This window comes from Panthera leo, chromosome D2, assembly GCF_018350215.1.
Source record: "Panthera leo isolate Ple1 chromosome D2, P.leo_Ple1_pat1.1, whole genome shotgun sequence".
NCBI classification, from domain to species: Eukaryota; Metazoa; Chordata; class Mammalia; order Carnivora; family Felidae; genus Panthera; species Panthera leo.
The window spans coordinates 71,166,024-71,189,434 of NC_056689.1; the positions used below are offsets into that span (position 1 = coordinate 71,166,024).

A 23,411-nucleotide genomic window follows, 5' to 3' on the forward strand; every position below is an offset into this window, starting at 1 on the left:
TCCCTGGCATTAGAGTTATTTAAGTGCATTTTCTTTTCTCCTGCTGGCCAATAAGTTCCTTGAGGACGAGGACCCTGTCTCATTAATCTTTGGGTTCCCACAGCTTCTCTAATATCCGGTATAATGTATAATAACTGCTTAAATAACACTATTGAATGAATGAATCTTGAGAACAATGCAGCTATATTACTCGTAAGTGTAGAGGATAACAAAAGTACTTTGCAATTCTCATGCATGTGTCCCCTAAAGTCTAATCTCTCTTTTCATTTATATCAGCCACAGTTTACATCTCCTATGATTTAAATGCATATGGTAAATGAATTAGAAACAGTCTTTGTCCTAAAGGAGCGTATAGTCTGGTGACAAGGGTAAGGCTCATACTCAGACTATAATCTGAGGTAAAGTGAGTATCTTAAGGGTACAAAGTAAAAGTACCTTAAGCCTCGATAGGCTGAAAGGATTACATCTGCTCTCAGTGGTCAGGAAAGACTTCGTAGAAGAAACTACCTTTGATGTGAGCCCTGAGAGATGTTTAGAGAAGAATAGATGAACATAAGTAAGGGAAGGAAGGTACAGAAGTGTGTGGTGTGGTCAAGAAACAGTACACTTAGGATATGTGATAAGCGAAGGGCCTGAAGAGACAGACAAGGAGTTGGTCGAAGGCTTTGAATGGCAGGACGAGGAATGTGAACATGCCTGCAGTCACTGGGGAGCCATTGAAGATTTTGGAGCAGGGATGTTATTACACGGTGGTATCTGTGCCTGAAGTTCAATTGGCGGCAGCATCTTGTACAGTGGATTCCTTTGAGTGGAGAAGGAAAAGCAGAGGAACTAACTCGGCAGCTGGGGGAGTAACCCCAACGAAAAGTGACATGGACTGTAAGCGGGAAGCAGTGGGTTGGAATGAAGTGCATATGTTGAGGAGACGCCAGAGGTAGATTCGGTGGGGTCTCGTGCAGGAAGAAGAGAAAGGACGACGAATGTGTGAACTCCTGCACCAGCAAGGCTGTCGCTGACAGCAAGAACGGAGCCCTGGGGGAGCTTACGTTGAGGGGAAAGATGGTGATTGCGGTTCTGGAGGTTCCGAGTCCTCCTGGTGTCCTGTTGGAGAGAATTGGCAGGTATCTGGTCTCGCAAACCTGCGATTTGGGAGAGAAGTCTGTGTTCAAGAGATCTGACGGTTGTGTGTATGAATGTGCTTTGGCTGTCATTAAGATCCCTAGAGCAGAAAGTTTCGGGAAGAACCAAAGTGCAAGAGAAGGCAGCATTTCCTCATCGCCTACGGAACTTTTAAGAGACGCGGATTCCACCACGCTGTTGGACACTGACAGGAATCGAACGTTGTCAACCATACTCAGGAATGCGAGCAAACAAATAAAAATGCAGCTTCGTTGGCTCCTCCTCCCAATATTCCCATTCGGCAGGTCTGGGTCTGACGCAGGCGTCTGCGATTTTCTGTAGCCCCACGGAAGACCGTGACCCTGACAGTCTTAAGTCCTACTTTGAGAAACGCTAGTTTAAGGATTGAATGCAGTCCTAAGAGTATCCTGCCCTTTGCCATTCTTATCTGAGATACCACTTCCAACAATATTAGTAGAATTTTAGATGGAATCGAATGTTTTACATTCATAAAGATTGTGATACGCAGTTTTCTAGGAAACGGGACGGTTCTGTCGTTCTACAGAAGCGTTTTCTTTTAACGTGTGCTGCGGGCTCGATTTCTCAAGAAGATTGGTCCAAACTATATTTTTAACTGTAATAAAAGTGATTTATCATAGCTATCATCTAACTTTGGAAATAGAACTTTGAATTCATTCAGCATTTAATGCACCTCTGTGCTAGGTGAAATATGGTGATCGGGCCTGTGGAGAAGCTGGTTTATGATGACGTCTAACCTGTGTGTGTGATTTGATTTTTGTTCTTGTGTTCAAATGGAAAACAAAATACTCTTTGCCTTGAAACGAATGGTTAGCTTCGGTTGAGATTCTCTTTGTGTCTGGGTGTGTGTGTCGGGGGGGTGGGGCCGACATGTCCAGTAAATCTGTTTCCATCAAGAACACTAATAAAAAGGTTCTGAAGAGGGGCACCTGGGTGGCTCAGTCAGTTAAGCGCCTGACTCTTGACTTCAGCTCAGGTCAGGATCTCACAGCCCATGGGATCGAGTTCTGGTGTCGGGCTCCATGCTGACAGCACAGAGCCTGCTTGAGATTCTCTCTGTCTCCCTCTCTCTCTTTCTCTCTCTCTTTCTCTCTCTCTCTCAAAACAAATAAATGTTAAAAAAAAAAAAAAAAAAGTCCTGAGAATATTGAGTCCTTTTTCTAAAGTAAACATAGGAAGCAAAGGAAAACACAGAAAAATCATCTTAGAAAACCAGTCCTAAAAGAATCAATGTGGAGGCTATGTATTTTCAGTAATCCAGTGAGGAGGAAACATTTAATTGCAATTGAAAACTCCTGAATCTTCTTTTTCCCCCCACTAACATGAGTTGTTTGTAGCAGTAGTCAAATAGTTACCACTAGTACTGTTCATTGCTGTGGTCATGGTACATTCTGCAGTTAGTGTGACAAGTGTTCTAGATGCCTCTGCAATTTAAAAATATTTAGGGGTGTTTGGGTGGTGCAGTCAGTTGGGCGTCCAACTTCGGCTCAGGTCATGATCTCACAGCTGGTGGGTTCGAGCCTCACGTCCGGCTCTGTGCTGACAGCTCGGAGCCTGGAGCCTGCTTCAGATTCTGTGTCTCCCTTTCTCTCTGCCCCCGCCCAGCTCGCCCTCTGACTCTCTCTCTCATAAATAAATAAACATTAAAAAAAATCTAAAATAAGTAAGTAAAATAAAACATTTAAAACACAGTTTGTTGAAGTCTGAGTATTTTCATTTGTTCTAACACTTCTTCTATCTGTTGCTACGTTGGCTAGACTTTATGTTAATTATAGAATTGTAATTCTGTAGAATTATAGGATGTTAATTACAGAAAAACCAATAAAAATGTGACTTCTGTTTTATAAGTGTTTTGAAAGGAATCTTACAGAACATGTATTCTTTTTCAGAATAAGTTGAAATCACTGGCTTCCAAAGGAACACCAGATGTAATTTCAGAAGACACATCGAAAGGTCAAGGTCAGGATTCCTTGTCAACAGACACGGGACAGTCGTGTCAGCCCGAGGAACTGTCTGGTGCCACGGGGCTGGAGCACACAGAGTTAGATGATGAGCCTCCTCACCAGCTAGACGACCTGTCCACGAGCCTGGATAATCTCACCGTCACCTCACTACCGGAGGCCACCGTCATCCGTCCCAACCAGGATTACAACTTAGTGAATTCCCTGTTAAATCTTACTAGAAGTCCCGTGAGTCTCCTTTACTCTCCCCCCCACCCCCCACCCCACATCCTGATCACAGTTACATGCGTTTGAAATAGAAAAAATATATATATATACATATATAGAGATCCTTATTTTCGTGTAAAACATTAAATCTATTTAAGTTGAATTTTTTCCAGGCAACTTGCTTCACATACGTCTAATTCAAAAATTGAAGGGGTGTGTGTTCTTCCCATCAGGATGGCCGAATAGCTGTGAAAGCCTGCGAGGGCTTGATGTTGTTAGTAAGCCTGCCGGAGCCTGCGGCCGCCAGGTGCCTCACACAGAGCACTTGCTTGTGCGAACTGCTGACCGACAGACTCGCCTCGCTGTACAAGGCCCTACCTCAGTCAGTGGATCCGCTAGATATCGAGACCGTGGAGGCAATTAACTGGGGGTGAGCACCGTTATTGTGTTTTCCCCTAGACGTGGCTTCTTCCACCTACACTTTCAAGTTCACTTCTGTTGGCAGTGACATAAACGTTTAGTTTTGGAAAGAGGGACATTACTTGCGATCACTAAATGGGATTATGTTCGGAGACCCATTTTAAATTTGTTACCAATCAGGAATGAGTTGGTATGGGAACAGTACAGCTGCTGCGTAGTTATTTTTCCATTGTACTGATCAATTAAGACCTTAATTACATTAAAACCAATAACTGTATCTGATTTTTTTTTTCCCTCCAAAAGACAGAACATCCTTTTATAAATACTTGCTGCAGCCTCTAGGGGAGTCTCATGTTTGGTGTATATGGACTCTCCCCTCCTCCCTTATTTTTTTACCCCCTTTACCCGTCTTTTGGGGCCCCCCCTGATTCTCATTGTTAGATGTGATCATCACAGAACATTTATAAGTTTATAAAGCAGCATGAGGAAAATTGCCCCTAATCCCATCATCTATAAGCAGCCTAATATTTTAGTATAATAACCTGTTATAATTTTTCTGTGTATTTTTAACTCTTCCTTGGTTTTTACCTGTCTTTTTTTTTTTTTTTTTTTTTTTTTTTCCACTTTTTAAAATATTTATTTGAGAGAGAGAGAGCAAGTGTGAGCAAGGTAGGGGCAGAGGGAGAGGGCAAGAAAATCCCAAGCAGGCTCCGTACTCAGCTGACCCCCACGTGGGCCTCCATCCTGTGACCCTGGGGCCATGACCTAAGCCGAAATCAAGAATTGGGACGCTCAACAAACTGAGCTCTCCAGACCCCCCCTACTTGTCTTTTCCCCCTGATATTCTGCCAACATCCGTAGGGCAGACCCATGGGTTTACTTTACTACTGTGTTGCAAGGCAGGAAGAGAAGCAGGCTGCTTGTTTCTTTTTGCACACCTTCCTTTACCTTCCTTTTCTTCCATCCCAGCGGCTGAGAACCTCAGACACTTCATTCCTGCCACTTGGTCGTATTTATGGCGGAAGCATGAGGAGCCGTCTGTGTGTTTTTTTCCTCCACAGCTGCGTTCTTGTTAGTCTCTCTCTTTCCACTTAATGAGTGAAATTATTTACAACTTTTGATTTAAAAGGTTTTCTTTTCCCCTTGGCTTTCTTTAGTCATCCGGCGTTGCCTGTGTAAATATATCTTACTGTGTAAGTTCATTCACATACCTTTATCTTTCCATATGTACTGAATTGGATGAATGCTTTCAGATAACTTTGGACTAAGCATTTCTCTCCCATGTCTCCCTACAGCTTGGACTCATACAGTCATAAAGAAGATGCTTCAGCATTTCCAGGAAAACGAGCCTTAATTTCATTTCTTTCCTGGTTTGATTATTGTGATCAACTCATAAAGGAAGCACAAAAGGTGTGAATTTTTTTTTGTTATTTATTGATAATTTTTAAATGTAAATGTCTATTTTAGGATAGCACAGTAAAATAAATACAAACAAATAAAAAAACATGTGCGTGCGTGTGTGTGCGTGTGTGTGTGTGTGTGTGTGTGTGTTGCCACTATGGAATAAATCACAGCTCAAGCTCTGACCTTATATGTCTTTAAGTATTACAGTGGAAAGCTTCATAAGGTGACATCAACCTCCCACCATTTCAACTCCTTGGGGAGATGCTAATACTGTAATGTGATTGGGATAATATTTTTGTCCTATCTGTCTTGTTCTTGGAAATTTAGATGATGAAATGTAAAGGACCAAGTAGCTAACATCTAAGCCAGGTTTATGTGCCATCAACAAGACGGTCAATAGGCAAGTTTGTTTTTCCACATTAATTCAGATGGAGGGTGCAGACTGGCTTGTCGATGTTACAGATTAATCTCTCTTTTCCATGAAAACAAAAGAAGATAATGATGCTCCTCCTATATTCTAGACTGCTGCTGTTGCCCTTGCCAAAGCTGTTCATGAAAGATTTTTTATTGGCGTTATGGAACCTCAGTTGATGCAAACGTGAGTGGCCCTTTTCCATTAAAAAAAGAAAACGTTGCTATGTTCATGTTATTTTTGCCCACTAATTACCTGTTTGTTATGCCCAGTTCTGAGATGGGTATTCTGACATCAACTGCCCTGCTCCATCGCATTGTTCGGCAAGTAACCTCTGACGTTTTGCTTCAAGAAATGGTGTTTTTTATCCTTGGAGAACAGAGGGAACCAGAAACTCTGGCCGAAATTAGCAGACACCCTTTAAGACATAGGTTAATAGAACATTGTGATCACATATCTGATGAGGTATGCTATGTAATGATTTAGAATTGGACTTCCATTCTTGGAAATATGACTTTAATGTACTTGTGATGCTTTGAGTACAGCCTCTTCACGTGGCTTTAAAAATTGAAAGCATGCGGGGCGCCTGGGTGGCTCAGTGGGTTAATCTTGGTTTTGGCTCAGGTCACGATCTCACGGTTTGTGAGTTCGAGCTCTGCATCAGGCTCTGTGCTAACAGTGCAGAGCCTGCTTTAGATTCTCTCTCTCTCTGTCTCTCTCTCTCTGTCTCTCTCTCTCTCTTTCCCTCTGCCCTTCCCTGGCTCGTGTGCTCTCGCTCTCTCTCAAAATAAATACATAAACTTCAAAAAATGATTTAAAAATACACCAGTAAATAAAAATTGAAAGCATGACTCACAGGATGGCAAGAAGAATAATGTATTTAGACATATTTCTCAGCCTTTATTATCATTTTTGGTTTCAGATAAGCATAATGACATTAAGAATGTTCGAACATCTCTTACAAAAACCCAACGAGCACATTCTTTACAACTTGGTCCTAAGAAACCTAGAAGAAAGAAATTATACTGAATATAAGCCTGTGTGTCCAGAAGATAAAGATGTGGTGGAAAACGGATTGATAGCAGGAGCCGTGTAAGTTCCCATCTAACTCTGCAAGTTCAGCATCTTATATTGAATCCCAATTTTCTCTCTCCTCCTACTTCTCTCCCTTATTCATAAAAAAACAAAAAAAAAAACCTCTTACCGTTTATAAGATTTTCAAAAATAAAGTTTAGATGCCATGATAGCACCATCCCTTTAAGTCACAAGTGGTATTCATTAAACCTAACAAAATCAACGCGTTCTTGAGTTTGATGTGCATGTAAGATACTAATATCCCTATAAAATGTAATTGTCTTACTGGTAAAGTTATGTAATGTTTTCTAAGACATTAGAAAAGAGAATGGTAGACCATCTTCTGGTTTAGAAAATGTACTAAAATTTCGTCTTTTTTTTTTTTAATACATCATTAAATTAAACATAGAGATCTCGAAGAAGACCCGTTATTTACTGACATTTCACCAGATAACACTCTTTCAAATCAAGAGTGGCTTAGTTCTTCACCTCCTGCTACTCCAGACCACCCCAAAAATGATGGGAAAACCGAAGTCCATAAAATTGTAAATAGGTGAGTTGCCATGTAAATGTGACTTACATCTCTTTTGCTTGGTTTTATAACCTATGATAGCTCTGTTCTTAGGTTGTTCTAGTGATATATTGTGAATTCAATTTTCCCTTCTTTTATCTAAAGATTATATCAGCTTTTTGTCATGTTTATGTAGCAAGTGACAGCCTAGGGGCAACAGTCAATAGCAGAAGAGAAGAGCTGTCTGAATATAGAAACAAAAACAATAGTGGTTAAGTAAACCTTCAGAGTACCCTACTTTGTTTTAATAACAATCATTGTAAGTAATTCCCAGTTGGAACAACAGGGGGAATTTCCGGTTTGACAGATTGTACTTAGTACACGTGAACTGACCTACACTAAGCCTAGGACTCTACCTTTTTGGTAACTGTGGTTTTTACTTTTTTTTAAGTGCGCTTTCTGTGGCGATGTTCTCTTTCTGCCTTTGCAGTGCTGTCACTGCTGTGCCTGGTTCTGGCAGGTGACTTTAGAGAGATTGCCTGTGGCTCAAGATGTAAAATTAGGGTGCATAAAAATCTTTGGTTCAATTACTTCGAAGCCGGTTTCCTGAGATGAGCAGATAACGGTGGTCTCTCGTGCTGTAATGTAGAAAGAAGTTGTCGTCTTAGGCTTCCTTCTACTTTAAGTGAAATGAGTGATTTTTAAATAAAACCTTTGAGATAATGAAAGCGTAATCAGTAAAACCGATTCAAGATTAAGTACTTATGCCTATGTCATTTTGTTTTTCGGGTTTCCATTTGCATCAGTGTTTGGCTAAACTGAAGATATTACTCCATAGTTTAAGACATAAAGATACTGAATTGTCAGAGTATTTATGTTACTGCTTGTGGCTTTTTTCGTTGAAGTTTTCTCTGTCTGGTACCCGATGAAGCAAAATCATCCTACCATGTCGAGGGCACTGGATATGACACCTACCTCCGAGATGCTCATAGGCAGGTAAGTGAGGTAGTTATTTTTGGACATGAAATCTAGTAAGAGTGTACATACACACCTTGTCCTGTTACCCACGGTCATTTCTCCAGAGGTTTCCCTTTCTCTGCAAGACCTGAACTCCCTCTGCGACATTAACTTCCGGCAGGTGACCTTACTATGCCTTTTACTCACTGTGTCTCTGTCCCAAGATTTCTTTCTTTATGTTTGCTTCCCTCCCCCCCATCCCTCTGCCTTTTCCCCATTTCTCCCTTTCCCGTGTCTCCCTCCCCCTCTGTCCCCACCCTTCTCTTTCTCTCCCCCCTCTCCCCTTCCCCTATGTCTCCCTCCCCCCACTTTCCCCTTCTCCTGTGTCTTCCTCTCCCCCCCACTTTCCCCTTCCCCTCTATCTCTCACCCCTCCTTCCTTTTCTTTTCTTTCTTTCTATACTTCAAATTGTATCTCCCCCCAATCCTCTTCCCTGCTGATCCAAAACATAACTTCTAAATGTTTCTATCTACCACCCACCCTTGCTCTCAATCCACAGGCACTGCCCTGACCCCCTCTCCACCTCTGTTCTCACCCACACCGTTATTTATTTACAAGTGCCCGCCCCCTCATGCCCTGCCCCTGCGCGGGATTTCTCTGCCTGTCTGGAAGGACTCTCTCAGAGGTCATCTGTGAAGAAGTGAACTAAACAGCCTTCTGTCAGTCTTCTTCCCTCTCTGGCGTTTCACAGAATTCCCGGTTTTGAAAAGTCTCAAGTCAGAACAATACACATTTAATTTTCATTTAAATCGTTGAGATTGAAGTGTGCTGTTATGTATAATTAATTTGCATGCACCTATAGTTAATTCACAGTACTTTAAGCCTGAATGCAAGTCCACATTACTGCTTGAGTAACTAGAGTAATTCTGTAGCTAGTGATGTGGAGAACAAAGGCAAAAGAAACACAGAAAAAAAAGTAAACTCCCTTACTAGCCCGTCGGCAAGTCCTTGAGACAGGCAGAGTGACCTTCCTCTAGGAACCCAGCTGCCTCGATGTTGACCCTTTGCTAGGGGCAAAAGGCGGTCTCAGCTTAACATCATCCCAACCTCCAGGATCCTGTAAGTCTTCTATAAAAATCCTTGTAGAAACTTCCTTTATCTCTGCCCCCCAAGAATATATGTTAGCAATCATCCTCCAAACATATGGCCCGCTAATATATATCTGAAGGGTCTCATGACTAAACTTTTACTCTTAGACAGTAGTAAATGACCTTTTCCTAACAACAGCTAGCCCCCTCAAGGTCCTGGAAACCTTGCTTCCAAATTCCTTAGAGACTTAACGCTGTCCCTGACCCCCTCCCAACTTGAAAGTAGAGAATCAGTCACTCCTCACAACCCCAGTGCAGTCTTTCTGCCCACAGGTCCTGTCCCCATGCGTTAATAAAACCACCTCTTTGTACCAAAGATGCCTCAAGAATTCTTCTTGACTGTTTGCTCCTGAACCCCAGTATTTCACATCAAGCTAGCACTTTCATGAACGAGAAAGTAAAGGCAATACAATAGTGATCCCAACCTCAGTAGTCTCCCCTGGAAGTTTAAACTGCTTTTATTCTTTCTGTGAAGTTTCATTTCCATTTTCTACAAATGCACTTATTAGGATTATTTCAGAAGTGCTAGAAAACAGATGAGAGATAAACAATTTTTAAACTATTGCTGTCTAGGTCAGAATTTCAGATATGTTAATGGAAAAATGCTTAATTAAATATTGGTGAGTGGTTAAGGATAGAAAATGGTCTGTTGAAAGCCAAATCAGTTAAAACTCACAATATACTGAAGAAGCTGGCTTTTTGGTGGTTTTAAATATGTTTTTCTTTTAAAGATCAAAGTTAGTGCTTCATGGTGAGGACATGTTTTGTTTCAGATTCAGGTAATTTCCAAACTAGAGACGTCAAAGTAATGTCGCTTTATTGAGTAAGGAGAATCTGAAAAGTGAAAGAATGGGGAAGAAAACTATGCTCTAAATGTCTTTTGTTTAAACTTAAGTAAATTGTATATTGGGGAAGACTTTTCAAATTTATTTTTATTATGTGAGATCTTATGCTTATGAAAATCCATGTTGTTTATCCCAGTGGTAAACTGAGGAGTGAAGGGCCAGTTCTTTATTATTTCCAGCCTATTTACCAGCACTTTGGTAAAAAGGTGAAAAGAAAAAACATAAACTACCAGCCCTGATTATTTTATGTTCAACAGACATAACAGTTACTCAGTTAAATGCAATAAAGGTTTTTGTTTTTTTTTAATTTTTCTTAATGTTTATTTTTTGAGAGAGAGACAGACAGACACAGAACGTGAGGGGGGGAGGGGCAGAGAGAGAGGGAGACAGAATCGGAAGCAGGTTCCAGGCTCCGAGCTGTCCGCCCGACGCCGGGCTCTAACCCACGAGCTGGGAGATAATGACCTTAGCAGAAGTCAGATGCATAACCGACTGAGCCACCCAGGCGCCCCCAATAAAGGTGTCTAAACGCTTACTCTGGGTTTTGAGGTCCTTTTCACTGCGAGGGTAGCAAACCATTTGCGGAGCACGCTCCACGCAGCACTGATGTGTCCTGTGACAGCGCGCCCCCTGTAGGTGCGCCATGGGAAAGCCAAGCCTGCCTTCTCCGACAACGTACATCTGTTCATCCGTTTGCATGCAACGTTTCCAAATCAGTTTGAAAATGTGGCTAGGACTTACTTTGCTTTTTAAATATTCTCTAAATCTGTGATTAAAAATAAGTAAAGAGTTACGTTCCTCTAAAGGAAAACACATGCTATTTATTCATCAGCATATGTTGGTACAGGTGTTAGAGTCTTACCTGTGCTTCTAGTGAGGGTGTTGTTACCCAAGTCATCTCTCCCTCCCTCTCCCATGGGCGCCTCACAGGGAACGCTGGGCACGCAGGTGGATATTTACATGCCTCTGTGAGGAAATACTTTCTATTTAATCTCCATTTGTTTCGGTTTGTTCTTTAATGATGCAAATGCTTTTCCCTAGTTCCGGGACTACTGTGCTATCTGCTTAAGATGGGAGTGGCCTGGGTCTCCAAAAGCATTGGAAAAGTGCAATTTAGAAGCTACTTTCTTTGAAGGTCATTTTTTGAAAGTTTTATTTGACAGAATGGGAAGAATTCTCGATCAGGTAATAAGCTTTAAAATATTAATTGTCATATTGTTTTGTTACTATTCACCGTGGATTCATCTCTAGTCTTAGTTTAGATCTTTAATAAAGTAGTTCTGTTTTCGTGAAGCTCAGCTGGCAACAACCAGTGCGTTTCTGATGCATTTGTTATGTTCAAAGCCTTCATTTGGCCTGACGGCTGTTGTCAAATTCTATATTTCCCTTCTCATTATAGGCTGTTGTCTTAATATCCTTAACACATTTTGGAGGTGATTAGAGTGCTTTCCTTTTACGATGAACTTAGAAAGCCTTTTAGTATAGTTAGTACAGATACAGATTGAGTCAACCTTCAATTCAGAAGACCTTAAATGTCATTTCAAATTGAATCTCCAGCACTCTGGTCTCATTAACATTACGGAACAATATTAGATGAATCCGCTTCTTCAGACAAAGGACTTAGGAATAAGACTCATTTTCAGAAGGGGGAGGTGAAATAAAAAAGGTAAATTTACTTATTCCAAGGTAGATAAAAAAACTACCATCCTCTGGTCTGTTGCTCTGTGTGTCTCACTGACAGCCAGGAGAAATGAATTTGGGATTACGGAACCCCTCCCTCCCTCCCTCCCTCCGTCCCTCCCTCCTTGAAAAATGAACAAAGTGAGGATGCAGCTTTGAAATGCCTTACACTCTGGGATGTACGCTTGAAATGAAACCACCTGGCATGGTACTTGCCTTAACACAGAAATTGACTTCACCAATTTGGAACTAATTTAAAATTGTATATTAAAGTAGTTGTTCTTTTTCAGCATTTTAGTTAAATATTTATGTGAGCAGAGGGAGTTAATAAAAGAAATTTACTCCATAGGCAGGCTGTCCTCAATAACCAGAAAGCCAAATAAAGAAATTATAATTTAAGAAGTATTTCACTGGGTTCCGCTTCAGACAGGACTGTTTCTGGTAGTAATCAGTAAAGAGATAGAGTAAGTCCTTTTTTCTTTTAACCTCTTAATAGCAAGTGCTGTATTTCTCGGGTTTGGTGGGTCGGTTGTTCAGTCCAGATCTGGTGGGTGTGCTGTTTGCATGATGGCTGCGTAAGCCTCCTGGGTAGCAAGCAGGGTTTATCAGTTCGTTGTGGTGTTTGAGCTGGTTTGCTAGGCTTTCTCTGGATCTTGGGTATTTTTCCCTTTAGTTTGCAGAGTGCCGATATAAAAGGGAATTCGGAGACAAAATATCCTGAAATGCTGCAGAGTTTGTCTTATTTCAGCGGGTCGCACGTCACGGTGCAGAACCGGTTCATCCACCCTGTCTCCACCATTCTTCCGTAACCTTGAATGATAGGCAGGACAGACTTCTGCTGGAATTTTGTCAGGGAGGAATCCCTAGTTTCAGTTCGTGTGACTTAAGCTCCTACGCTGCGGGGCACGGCCTCAAGCCTTTTGTCTTTAAACGCGTGGTTTTTCCAAGCCTTTTTTGGTAAGAACATGATGCAGTCAGATCTCAGAGATAATCATGAGCCCCAGCGTGCCAAGCGCGCTTGGTTTCGTTTCATTTTCTTTCTTTTTTGAATGTGTTTTCGCTGAGGGTGATGTTTGCTTGTAATTTTCTTAGTGTACATTTCTGCTAGGGCGGGCTTACCAGTCTGGGATTAAACATTGACTGCAGCTAATTCGTAAAGTAGCTAGTTTCTGCATGTTCAATTACACTCAAGTATTGTTGGTACTATTGTGTTGTCACAATGTTAATTTTTATAAAGTACTCTATAACACATTTAGTACCGTTTGTGATGATTTTATAAAGATAGCAAAATGCCGAGGTCCATGAGCGGAACGTAAAGAACACCCGAATGTAGGGAGGCTCAGCTTCTCTCTGCCCTGACAGGGAAGGGTTTCATCTTGGGTAACTGAGCCACGTGTCACATTTCCTTCTTCTAAGGGGAAGCTGGTATTATTTGCCATCACCTCCTACTTAGATTTGCTTGTAAAAACTGAATGAAAAAAACAATTTAATCCTTTAAAAAATACAAAGCCTTGTTAAATACACGAGTTTTTAGAAGTTTCAGAGGCTATTAAATTATTGAGATAGAGGCTGCCTGGGTGGCTCAGTCGGCTGAGTGTCCGACTCTTGATTTCAGCTCAGATCATGATCTCACGGTTCTAAAGATTGGACCCAAGCTCAGGCTCAGGGCAGAACCTGCTTGCAATTCTCTCTCCCTCTCTCTGTGCCACTGCCCCACTCATGCCCGCTCCTTCATGCTCGCTCTCTCAAAATAAATAAGTAAACTTTAAAAATAAAGAGAAGTAAAAATTTAAATAAGAAAACTTTAAACTTGACTAAACAGTATTGTTTTGGTTGTCGGTAAATTTAGCCTTTTATTTTTTTAATTTTATTTAATTTAAAATTATTTAATTTTAATTTTTAAAAGTTTATTTATTTATTTTGAAGGAGAGAGTGTGAGCAGAGGTGGGGCAGAGAGAGAGAGGGAGAGAGACAATCCCAAGCAGACTCCACACTCCACGCAGAGCCCCACGTACGGCCCGACTTGGGGCTTGATCTCCCGACCTCAGCCAATATCAGGAATTGGATGCTTAACCGACTGACCCACCTAGGCGCCCCAGTTTATCCTTTTAGTAGAAGGGTGGAGACTGAGTTTGCTGGTAACCTCAGTATGCCGCCTTTCTTTCTTTTTTCTTTTTTTGTCATCAGTATGCTTTTAAGTCCAAAGTGTATTGTCCTAAAATTCCAGCTTTGTATGTAACGTGAGCGCAAAGATGCACCAAGCCCATTTGACCTGTCAGAAAAATCTGGCCAGCTTTCATTTCAGGTGAATGCTGTACAAAGTAGAAAAGAGGTCCAAAATAGGTATAAACACTTCTACTAACCCAAAAAAGGGATATTTGTATTAAAGAAAAAAGGCCAACTTGTTTTAAAGTTATTACCATTGTGAAGTAGAGACCATTTCGGAGGTAAGTTTCTATGTAGCTGAGATTTGTTTTCATTTTCACGTTAAAATATAATCTCAGTCAGCCTTAAACGTCTTAACGTAGAACATAGGTTCTTGTTCAAACAAAGCTAAAAACCAAAGTAACACCTTATGAAGAAAATACAAAGTTTAAGTGGCAATTTCTATCCTTGCCGAAAGCCAAATTTTGACTTCTTTATTTAAGCTCCTATAAATGGAAGAATTTGTGACCTAAAAACCTGAACTACCTGAAACAAGTCACATCCCAAACTGTACTTAAGTTGTATTTTAAGGGATTTTGTTCACATGCTTTACAAATGCATTCTTCTAAGGATTTGCAAAAATGTTTCTTTTGTGCCTCAAACACAATTTAATGGGAGTTCATTGTTCCTTATGAATTGAGTCCTGGAGGCTGTTCTGTTGCAGATATTATCAAGTCGGAGAATATGCTTTCCAAACTCACCTTCCGTAGGAATTGTATCTCCCTTCATTTATCTTGCTCGAGGCCCAATTGTGAATAAGAGAGACTTAGGGATGGTTTTCTGCCCTTTCAGAAAATCCATGTTCGTGGATCTCGTGTTTAAAAACAAAAATGGTACAGTTGGACTCACAACACAGGACTTGAGGTCTTTTTTCACGCGAAGGCACCTTTGCTGTCTTCTGGCACTGTGCCCTCACATTCGTTGTCCTCCGAATGCCAGATGTTCCCTTCTTAGTTGGTGTTCCTTGTGTCAGGCGCTTAGCGTCCGCTCAGTGAATGGGAGCGAAACAGGCAGAGTCCACGGTTAACATTCACTCGTCCTGAATCCCTTTTCCTTTCCCCGGGCTCGGCGTGTGTCCCTCGCTCGCCCCCAGCCCTCCCACGGAAGCCAGTTTTGTCTCAGCCACTCAGTTTCCTTTGGCTGCCTAGAAGGAAACTGGAAGGAGCAAGACTTCTGTTGAAAGTTCTAGAGACGGTAACAGCAACCATTTTTGTACAGTGTGCCCTTTTCTTTGATTTTGATGCACTTTGTAAAGCACCTCCAAGCCATTTTCCGTGAGGAGGAAACAGATTAAAAATTTTTAAAAATCGAATTCAAGTAAAATTGTGATACTACGTATAAAAAATGGATGAGGAACTGTACACAGATGTATAATTATTTGGGGAGAGTTAATGCTCTTGTGATAAAGGAGATGATCCTTGTCTGTAATCACCGTTTTGAACCTTCTCATTCGCTGTGAGGCTTCTGGTGGTCATTTCTGTCCCCAAACACTTCCCTTCTGCCCAGAAGGTTCTGGGCTGGTGATGCATAGGACTTTATTTTATTGTGTACAGGCTCTTGATCATTGGTGGTAGTTGAGTAATCTAAAAGATGAAGAGTATCACTTCTAAAATGAGCCTACCGTATTTTAAAAGATCTTAATGACTGTTTTCATTGGAGGGAGGAATAAGATGGGATATTTTCCTTTCTTGAAAAGACCAATTGAAATGGTGAATGAAGTGCTCAGGTATATATACATGTATAAACAATGTCAAATGTCTTTGTTTGTTTTTTTTTTTACCTCTCCACAGCCATATGATGTAAATTTACAAGTCACTTCCGTGTTATCTAGACTTTCTCTCTTCCCTCATCCACACATACACGAGTACCTTTTGGATCCTTATGTAAACCTTGCTTCTGGCTGTAGATCCCTCTTCTCCGTAATCGTCAGGGTGAGTTCTTAGTTTTGTTATATTCTCTAGGATTGGCAAACCTGTCCAGTTAACATCTGGATGATTAATAGACGTGGTCAACATGTCCATTAACATTACTTATCATTGTATGTCGTTAGTGTCACATGATGGAAAAGATTTTACATCTGCCGTCTAGAAGTCATTGCTGTACGATGGTGTGTGGAGGAAAAAAGAGAGTTTATTCTTTTCAATAATACATGTAACTTTTTTAAAATTTTTAAATTTTTCTTTTAAAGTTTGTTTATTTTGAGAGAGAGAGAGAGAGAGCATGAGCCAGGGAGGGGCAGAGAGAGAGAGAATGGGAGAATCCCTAGCGGACTCTGTGCTCTCAGTGCAGAGCCCGACGACGTAGGGCTCAGTCTCACGAACTGAGAGACCATGACCTGAGCCAAAAATCAAGAGTCGGATGCTCAACCGACTGAGCCACCCAGGGGCCCCATATGTAACTTTTATATTTTAGGGAACAGATAGGACTCCTTTGCCAAAGACGGTTATGTGAATAGTGAGAGGTGACGTTTTTTATTTAGTAATAGGAAATCGAGTAATAGGCAATTTTTTAATCCTGAAAAACCCTAGGTAGTTGACCCCAAGAACCCAGTTCATTTTGTCTCTGATGCAGGTTGTTGGAGACCTCATGGTTAGAATCCAGCGTATTCAAGACTTTACTCCCAAGCTTCTGTTAGTCAGAAAGCGATTGCTTGGTTTGGAACCTGAAGGCCCTGTGTAAGCCAGTGTTTTACATGTTTTTATCTAAAAATTTCACCAAAACTTCATCATCTGCCGGTACGATTTGATTGCTTGCTTGCTTTCCTTTCCCCAGTATTGACCACATCACATTGCTGGAGGGTGTGATCGTGCTAGAGGAGTTCTGTAAGGAGCTGGCGGCCATCGCATTTGTGAAATACCACGCTTCCTCCACCCCGTAAATAGCATCCTCCAAAGAACAGAGGGAGCAGAACTGCAGTACACGTTTCATCAAAAAAAGACTCAGCTGCACCCAGCCGAGAGGATAAAAAAGCCTTTTTAAATGAAGCACTGCTATAAGTTGGACAGAACCTTTAAGAACACATGGAGTGGACATTCTTAGTAAAATGTTGTATAATGTTGTTTTCATTGGCGTTACCGTGATGGTTCTCTATATGAGATGGCACATCCTTGAATCCAGGATACAAAGGAACTTCAGGAAATAAGCATCTCTAATGCCTGTGTGAAAAGCTGCAAAATTTCTGATGTCACGACTTTGAAGATATTTCTGTTATTTTAATATCCTTTTAGGTAGCAAGGCATTTTGACTCTGGGACTCAAATGCTTCTATTCTTTTGGATTAATAAGTAGCAACAAAACAAAACAAAACAAAACTAATTTTATAACTTTTTAAGGTCAGAATTCTTATCAAACAAAATATGAAAAATAAAAAAACTGTAGATGATAAAAAATACAATTCAGGAACCATCGAGTGAGTTGAGTTAATATTAGGAGATAAAAATGTGTAGAGCACCATTAACTTTCCTCAGCTTTTCTAAGAATAACAATTTAATATGATGAAGAAATTCTTGATTAATATAATATATATATTTTTTAAAGAAACGTTCTTTTACTCTTTTGTGCACATAGCCATGTTAGCGATTGATTTTCACGTATGGGTCCCAGTGTATTTAAACTGTGTCATGTTTGCAACAATGTTGAATTTGTGCTCACCATTGGTAATGTTTGCTAAAATAGTATTTTTTAGGCTAATTAGCATACATTGGGCTGAGAACTTTTTTTTTTCCTTCTATCTATCCCTCTCTGAAAGTTGCTTTATAAAATTGCTTTGTAATTTGATTTCTTATTGAACTACATAGGTGGGAACTGACTGATAACTCTTAGGCAGCAATCAAAATGCCAGTGGCCTCCTCAGTGTTTACATTTATTTTTTCATTTTGTTTAGTCTCTCGCTTTAAATGATTCTAAAGAGATTTCAAAAGAAAACCAGCGTGTCCTGTTTACATGTGAAAGAATTTGGGTAAATTGGGTATATATGAAGGACCAGTTCAGGAAGGCTGCGCTGTGCACAGCATGCTTATACTTGATTTACAAAATGGTGTTTGCTAATCCGCTTTCTGTTCTTTTAAGTGATGCTTATCACTCAAATACGGCTTTTAATTTCCTCTTCTTGCTCTCCTCCTCTTCCTGAAATGTTAAGCAGCAGCACTTTGCTCTTTATCTTTCTATTTACTGATACTTTGAGGGAGTGGACTGTCAGGCTTCCCAGCCTGGAAGGAGCTGTCCCTGCTCCTTGTAACAAGTTGTTTCATGGAGCACGTTTGCATACATAACATCACGTGGCATGTGCATCCAAGCATGTTTTACCCCTACTGCTAATTTTGTTGTATTTGTGTTTCTGATTTATTTTCTAGTTAGTTTTGGCTATTTATTAAGAGCAGAATATCAAAAGATTACGAATATTCTTGGCTCTAGAATGCTTACCCCTGTTAAACCGAGAAGACGACATTTCTGATTTAATGCAGATCTTTGTTAGCTCAGTCTAAGCACATTTATTAAGCAAAACAAGGAAGAGCAAAAGTGGGAGATAGTCACTTTGTGCATGATTTTCTTCAAATGATTTTTTAATGATGGGAAAGCGTTCAGTTCCCTGTGTTTATTGATCAGCCCACGCGAAGGAACACTGCAGCATCTCTGTTTTTAGACATAGTTGTAGTCTACTTTGATGTAGGTTTATTGAAAATAAGGCATGAAGAGATACTAGATATTTCTTGATGTTTTCATAGTGTTCAGTGGATGTAATAGCGAGGCTATTACCTCTAAAGCCAAATACTACTTTATTCTTGATTTCACAATGGGACCTTATAGCGAATATATGACACCAAGCTCAGAAAAGCTTTAACTCGTGTGTGTGTGTGTGTTGCTTCTTAAAACATAATTGTTTTCCTAAGTTATTGTAATGATTTTGATCTGTAGTCAGCTAAAGCTTAAGGTGTAAGTTGTCTCTCTCTAAGTTTCTTTTCCTTCTTTCTTCTTGGTATTTAGTTCAGACAGACCTCGAGCCAGCCAGTTCTCCCAGGGAGCTGGATTTGTCAGTGAAACAATGTGCTACGTTCCTAGTCTTTTTCGTACTGTCTTGTGGAAGCCAAATATCTCTGTTACTCAGTGCTTGCAAACCAGTGACTCAAATGCACTGTGCTGGGCGGAAAGTACCGCCTTCACAGCCGATCGCCGTAGCAGGTTCCAGGCCGAACATTAGTCTTGCTTCATATCAATAGGAATGGGTGTGCACGTTTTCTTTTAACCTTCTAACAGGAGAGTCTTTGATTTCATTTTTAGTAATGAGCCACGTTCTTTACTTGATAGAACTCAGATTTGTCCTTAGGCAGTTATCACGTAGTACTCCCATTATAACTCTGTAACGTTTTCATAATGTATCTGTCTGTGCAATATGGAAGCTGTGAGAGGGTTCATAGCTCTTTGGTTTAATTGTACATTATGTGTGTGTACATGTGTACATATATATATATGTGTGTGTGTATATATATATGTATATATATATATATATATATATATATATATATATAAAAGGACCAAAATCCTTAGCTTGCTTACACTGTTGCTAGTGTAAAGATTGTTACACTTCATTTTACAGGGCACAAATTATGGAATTACTTTGTAATTCAGGGTGACATATTTCCATAAATTATTGCATTAATATATAACTACCATTTAATTATGAAGTTCACAGGCATTGACAAGTTGCAGTGAAGTGAAAAAACAACAAGTTATATGGTAGTTATATTTTGGGTTTTACAATTAATCAAAATATGCATGTCATTGAGACACTCGATGTGTTAAAACATGATAGATAATCATATTTCTGGGCCCTGTAAAAATAGTGTTATTGCAATGCTCTGTTTGGCCTCCTGCCTTGTTTACATTAAACAAAGGATATTTGGTAAATTTTTCTATCAAACATTGTGTAGGTTACTGACAGTGTTACCATGGCCTGGAATTCTTGGGCCACCTATGAAGAAAAAGTCTTCAGATGGTGATCGTGTACCTACTATCTCTTCAAAAGGAGGTTGTGATCAAGTTCAACTTTTTGTGCTGATGATGCATGCAGGACTAAGAGGGATAATCTAAAAATAAATAATGTAATTTAAGCAAAGTGTCTTATATTTTTATAGAATTCTAATTGAAAACATTTTATTCACTGATAAGTCTGAAACAATCACTCGTAACACACAAAAGGATATGACACATGTTGGGGCACCTGGCTGGCTAAATCAGTGGAGGATGTGACTTTCGATCTCAAGGTGATGAGTTGAAGCCCCACACTGGGCGTAGAGCTCTCTTACACGCACGTGCGCGCGCGCGCACACACACACACACACCAGTTAATGGGTCACTATAACATTGATTCCTAGGAGAGAACAAGAAGGGATAGAATCAGAATGTTTGAGGAGGGGGAATGTATAGCTTGAAAAATCCCCCCCAAGTGTATATCCTCTACCCAGCTCCTTGGTAATCACGTCTGCAAAGGAAGGGATGTTTATACAAGTCTTAGAGAAACAATTCATTATAAGTAATCTTAATGTATTTGTAACACATATAAAAACTTTTTCCCTGACATCTGAGACCATTAGACTCTAGGCTTGTTCCATCCGTTTGAATTTTTGCCAAATTGCTGTAGTTGGAAACTGAAAGAAACATGTACTACACGGCACAGCCAGCGAGAGAAAAATGGGATTATTAATCCCACCTACCCAGGATTCTTTGTAGCCAATGTTACTGAAAACAGTTTTAGAAGGACACAGAGAGGATAGCAGGTTGAGTGGATGTAGTAAGGTAAGTTTAGGCATCGAAGACTTGAAACTACCCTCCTTGCTTTGAGCTGCTTTAAAGGAAAACCGCATTTGAGGAATGCACAATCCAATCCCTAGACCAAAAACCTGGTTCAGACTGCCATTCATTAAGAAATTTGCAGTGTTTCATCTGGAAAATTTATCTCAAGGGACTTTAAAGAATTCATGTAAAATTGTTCAAGTTGAAATTTTATAGGAGTGACTCACTATCAGGAAAAAAGTGAGCAGGTAGAAGCAGCCAATGCATGAAAATTTGATGCCCAAGGAGCCATGGATGGAAGAAATGGAAGAACTTTTAGTTGCGGGGACGTTGTTTCTCGTGGCCCTTGCTCTTAGGAAGCTGGCTTTTGATTTTACTTGATCTATACCCCACTATCCATATCAGGGACACTCACCTAAGTCTGTTTCACATACACTCACTCCTCGTACGGTTTGACTGTTGTGTGCGTTAGAGGTTTTTTATAACAGCATTTCTAAACAGGTATCAGAAATGTGATGTCATCAAGACCAAAACGATAATTTGGTTTATTCGACACATATTTGTTGAGAACGTGTCATGAGCCACGTTATAAGGTGCCAGGAAAACAAGAAGAAGCAATTTCTGCCCTTAGGAAGTCACAGTCACAGATGAGGGCTCATTGTGCTTCAACAAATAAATTCCAACACACATCGGTGAAGGTCGTCAGAGAAATAGTACCCAACTGTTGTGAGAGCACAGGGAGAAAGATGTAGTGTTAACTCTTGAACAACACCAGAGTGTTAGGGATGCTGATCTCCAACCACCAGCCCCGCCCCCGCCCAACACACAAAGTCAAAACTTTGTATATAATGTTTGACCCCCCAAAACTTAACTACTAATAGCCTATTGTTGACTGGAAGCCTTACCAATAACGAAAATTGTCAATAACATGTATTTTGTATGTTATGTGTGTGATATACTGTATTGTCTCAATAAAGTAGGCTAGAGAAAAGAAAATTACTGAGAAAATCATAAAGAAGAGAGAGTACGTTTTCAGTACTGCACTATATAAAAAAAAAAAAAAAAAATCCGCATGTAAGTGAACATTGTGCTGTTCAAGCCTGTGTTGTTCAAGGGTCGACTGTAGTGTTGCAGATCATCTAAAGGGAAAATCTAAAACTCAAGTCTTGACCGAATCATATTCTTACTTGGACCTAGAGATGTGCTGGATATTCTGAGAACTCATGACCATAAAGTCAAGTCAGCAAGAAACGGAACATGGGTCTGTTTCCTGTGATGTTTACTGCCATTAGCTGTTTCGCCTTACCTTTCTTATTTTGAGATTGGTATACAGCACCAGCCAACACAATTGTGCTTTCGGGCCCATAATTTCTCAGGTGATGACCAGTAATAAACTGTTCTGATTTAAATGATCTCTTTCCAGAACTATTCTAGACGGAGAAGGCAAAAAGTCCATTGAAATATTAAAACCAAAAGATTTAAGTAGGCTTAAAAAAAATGACCCGAACATGAGGCATAAGATTTGGTTGAGTAAAAAAACCACACTCTTCTCCTTGCTTGAACACACTGCTCCCTTGATCCCCATTCTTTACTGGGCACAAGGTGGCTACACATCCCACTGAGAAGCAGTTGGGGTTGATGGACACAGGAGAGGTGAATTCAGAAGCCACATGCTGGATATGTGTGAAGAGACAGGATGTGTAAACCCTCACTGGTTCTCAGTTCAATACTCCCTTCCAATCCTGACATTCAAGCCCGAGGTCAGGCTGCAAGGCAGGACAACCTAGGGGTCGTACCTGCCAGGGAGCAACATGAAGAGCCCTGACCTGTTGCCGTTCCCATGTCAGTCTTCATGAGGTAGCCTAATCTCCCAAGGGTGAATCTGAGGAATTGAAGGAAATACAGCACGCTTCATAGTTTTATAGTATGATCTTATTCTTCACTCTCGCTAGACTAGTCAGTATATCAAGGAACCCACAGAAATTCTCTTTTAAAAAAAGGTAGGGGAGGGGGCATTAGGTAATAATTCTCTTGACTCTTGATGACTAAGAAGATCCTGACATGAAAGTAGGACCCAGGGGGACTGCCAGAAACTCAAGCACCACCATGGGGTACTTTGCTCTCAGCTGAGGAGATGAAGGCAAGGAAAGAAGGAAGACATCCTTTGACATCTGTAGCTGCTAGTTTCATAATGGTACCCATGTTGTTAGGTGCGTGCATTTGCATGGCAGGGTGGTCATTCCATGAATTCTTAAGAAAACGTTTAATTCCGGGGCGCCTGGGTGGCGCAGTCGGTTAAGCGTCCGACTTCAGCCAGGTCACGATCTCGCGGTCCGTGAGTTCGAGCCCCGCGTCAGGCTCTGGGCTGATGGCTCGGAGCCTGGAGCCTGTTTCTGATTCTGTGTCTCCCTCTCTCTCTGACCCTCCCCCGTTCATGCTCTGTCTCTCTCTGTCCCAAAAATAAATAAAAAACGTTGAAAAAAAAAAATTAAAAAAAAAAAAAAAAAAAAAAAAGAAAACGTTTAATTCCAATAAGGTGCCAAAGCCTTCAGGGATAACATTTAGGTTAGAGGATCCAAACAAGGCAAGAACACATTCTGGGTATAGCAGACCACTGTTTCTCGAAACACATTTTTAAGGT

General features: G+C 40.5%; 1 protein-coding gene across 5 annotated transcripts in view; it reads left to right on the forward strand.

Annotated features, from left to right (window-relative positions):
* FHIP2A (FHF complex subunit HOOK interacting protein 2A) overlaps positions 1-20,088 on the forward strand; it is a 37,482-nt gene extending 17,394 nt beyond the window's left edge. For 3 of the 5 annotated variants that reach the window (XM_042907905.1, XM_042907903.1, XM_042907907.1), the window contains 12 exons: positions 3,048-3,347; positions 3,560-3,756; positions 5,042-5,156; positions 5,672-5,748; positions 5,835-6,027; positions 6,485-6,654; positions 7,046-7,189; positions 8,053-8,143; positions 11,139-11,282; positions 15,773-15,913; positions 16,533-16,657; positions 16,755-20,088. In XM_042907905.1, coding sequence (XP_042763839.1) covers positions 3,048-3,347; positions 3,560-3,756; positions 5,042-5,156; positions 5,672-5,748; positions 5,835-6,027; positions 6,485-6,654; positions 7,046-7,189; positions 8,053-8,143; positions 11,139-11,282; positions 15,773-15,913; positions 16,533-16,657; positions 16,755-16,860 — 1,803 coding nt within the window. In that variant the 3' untranslated portion in view covers positions 16,861-20,088. The remainder of the gene's footprint in view (positions 1-3,047; positions 3,348-3,559; positions 3,757-5,041; positions 5,157-5,671; positions 5,749-5,834; positions 6,028-6,484; positions 6,655-7,045; positions 7,190-8,052; positions 8,144-11,138; positions 11,283-15,772; positions 15,914-16,532; positions 16,658-16,754) is intronic. The other 2 variants (XM_042907904.1, XM_042907906.1) reach the window with 2 other exon arrangements.
* Positions 20,089-23,411: the final 3,323 nt, after the last annotated feature.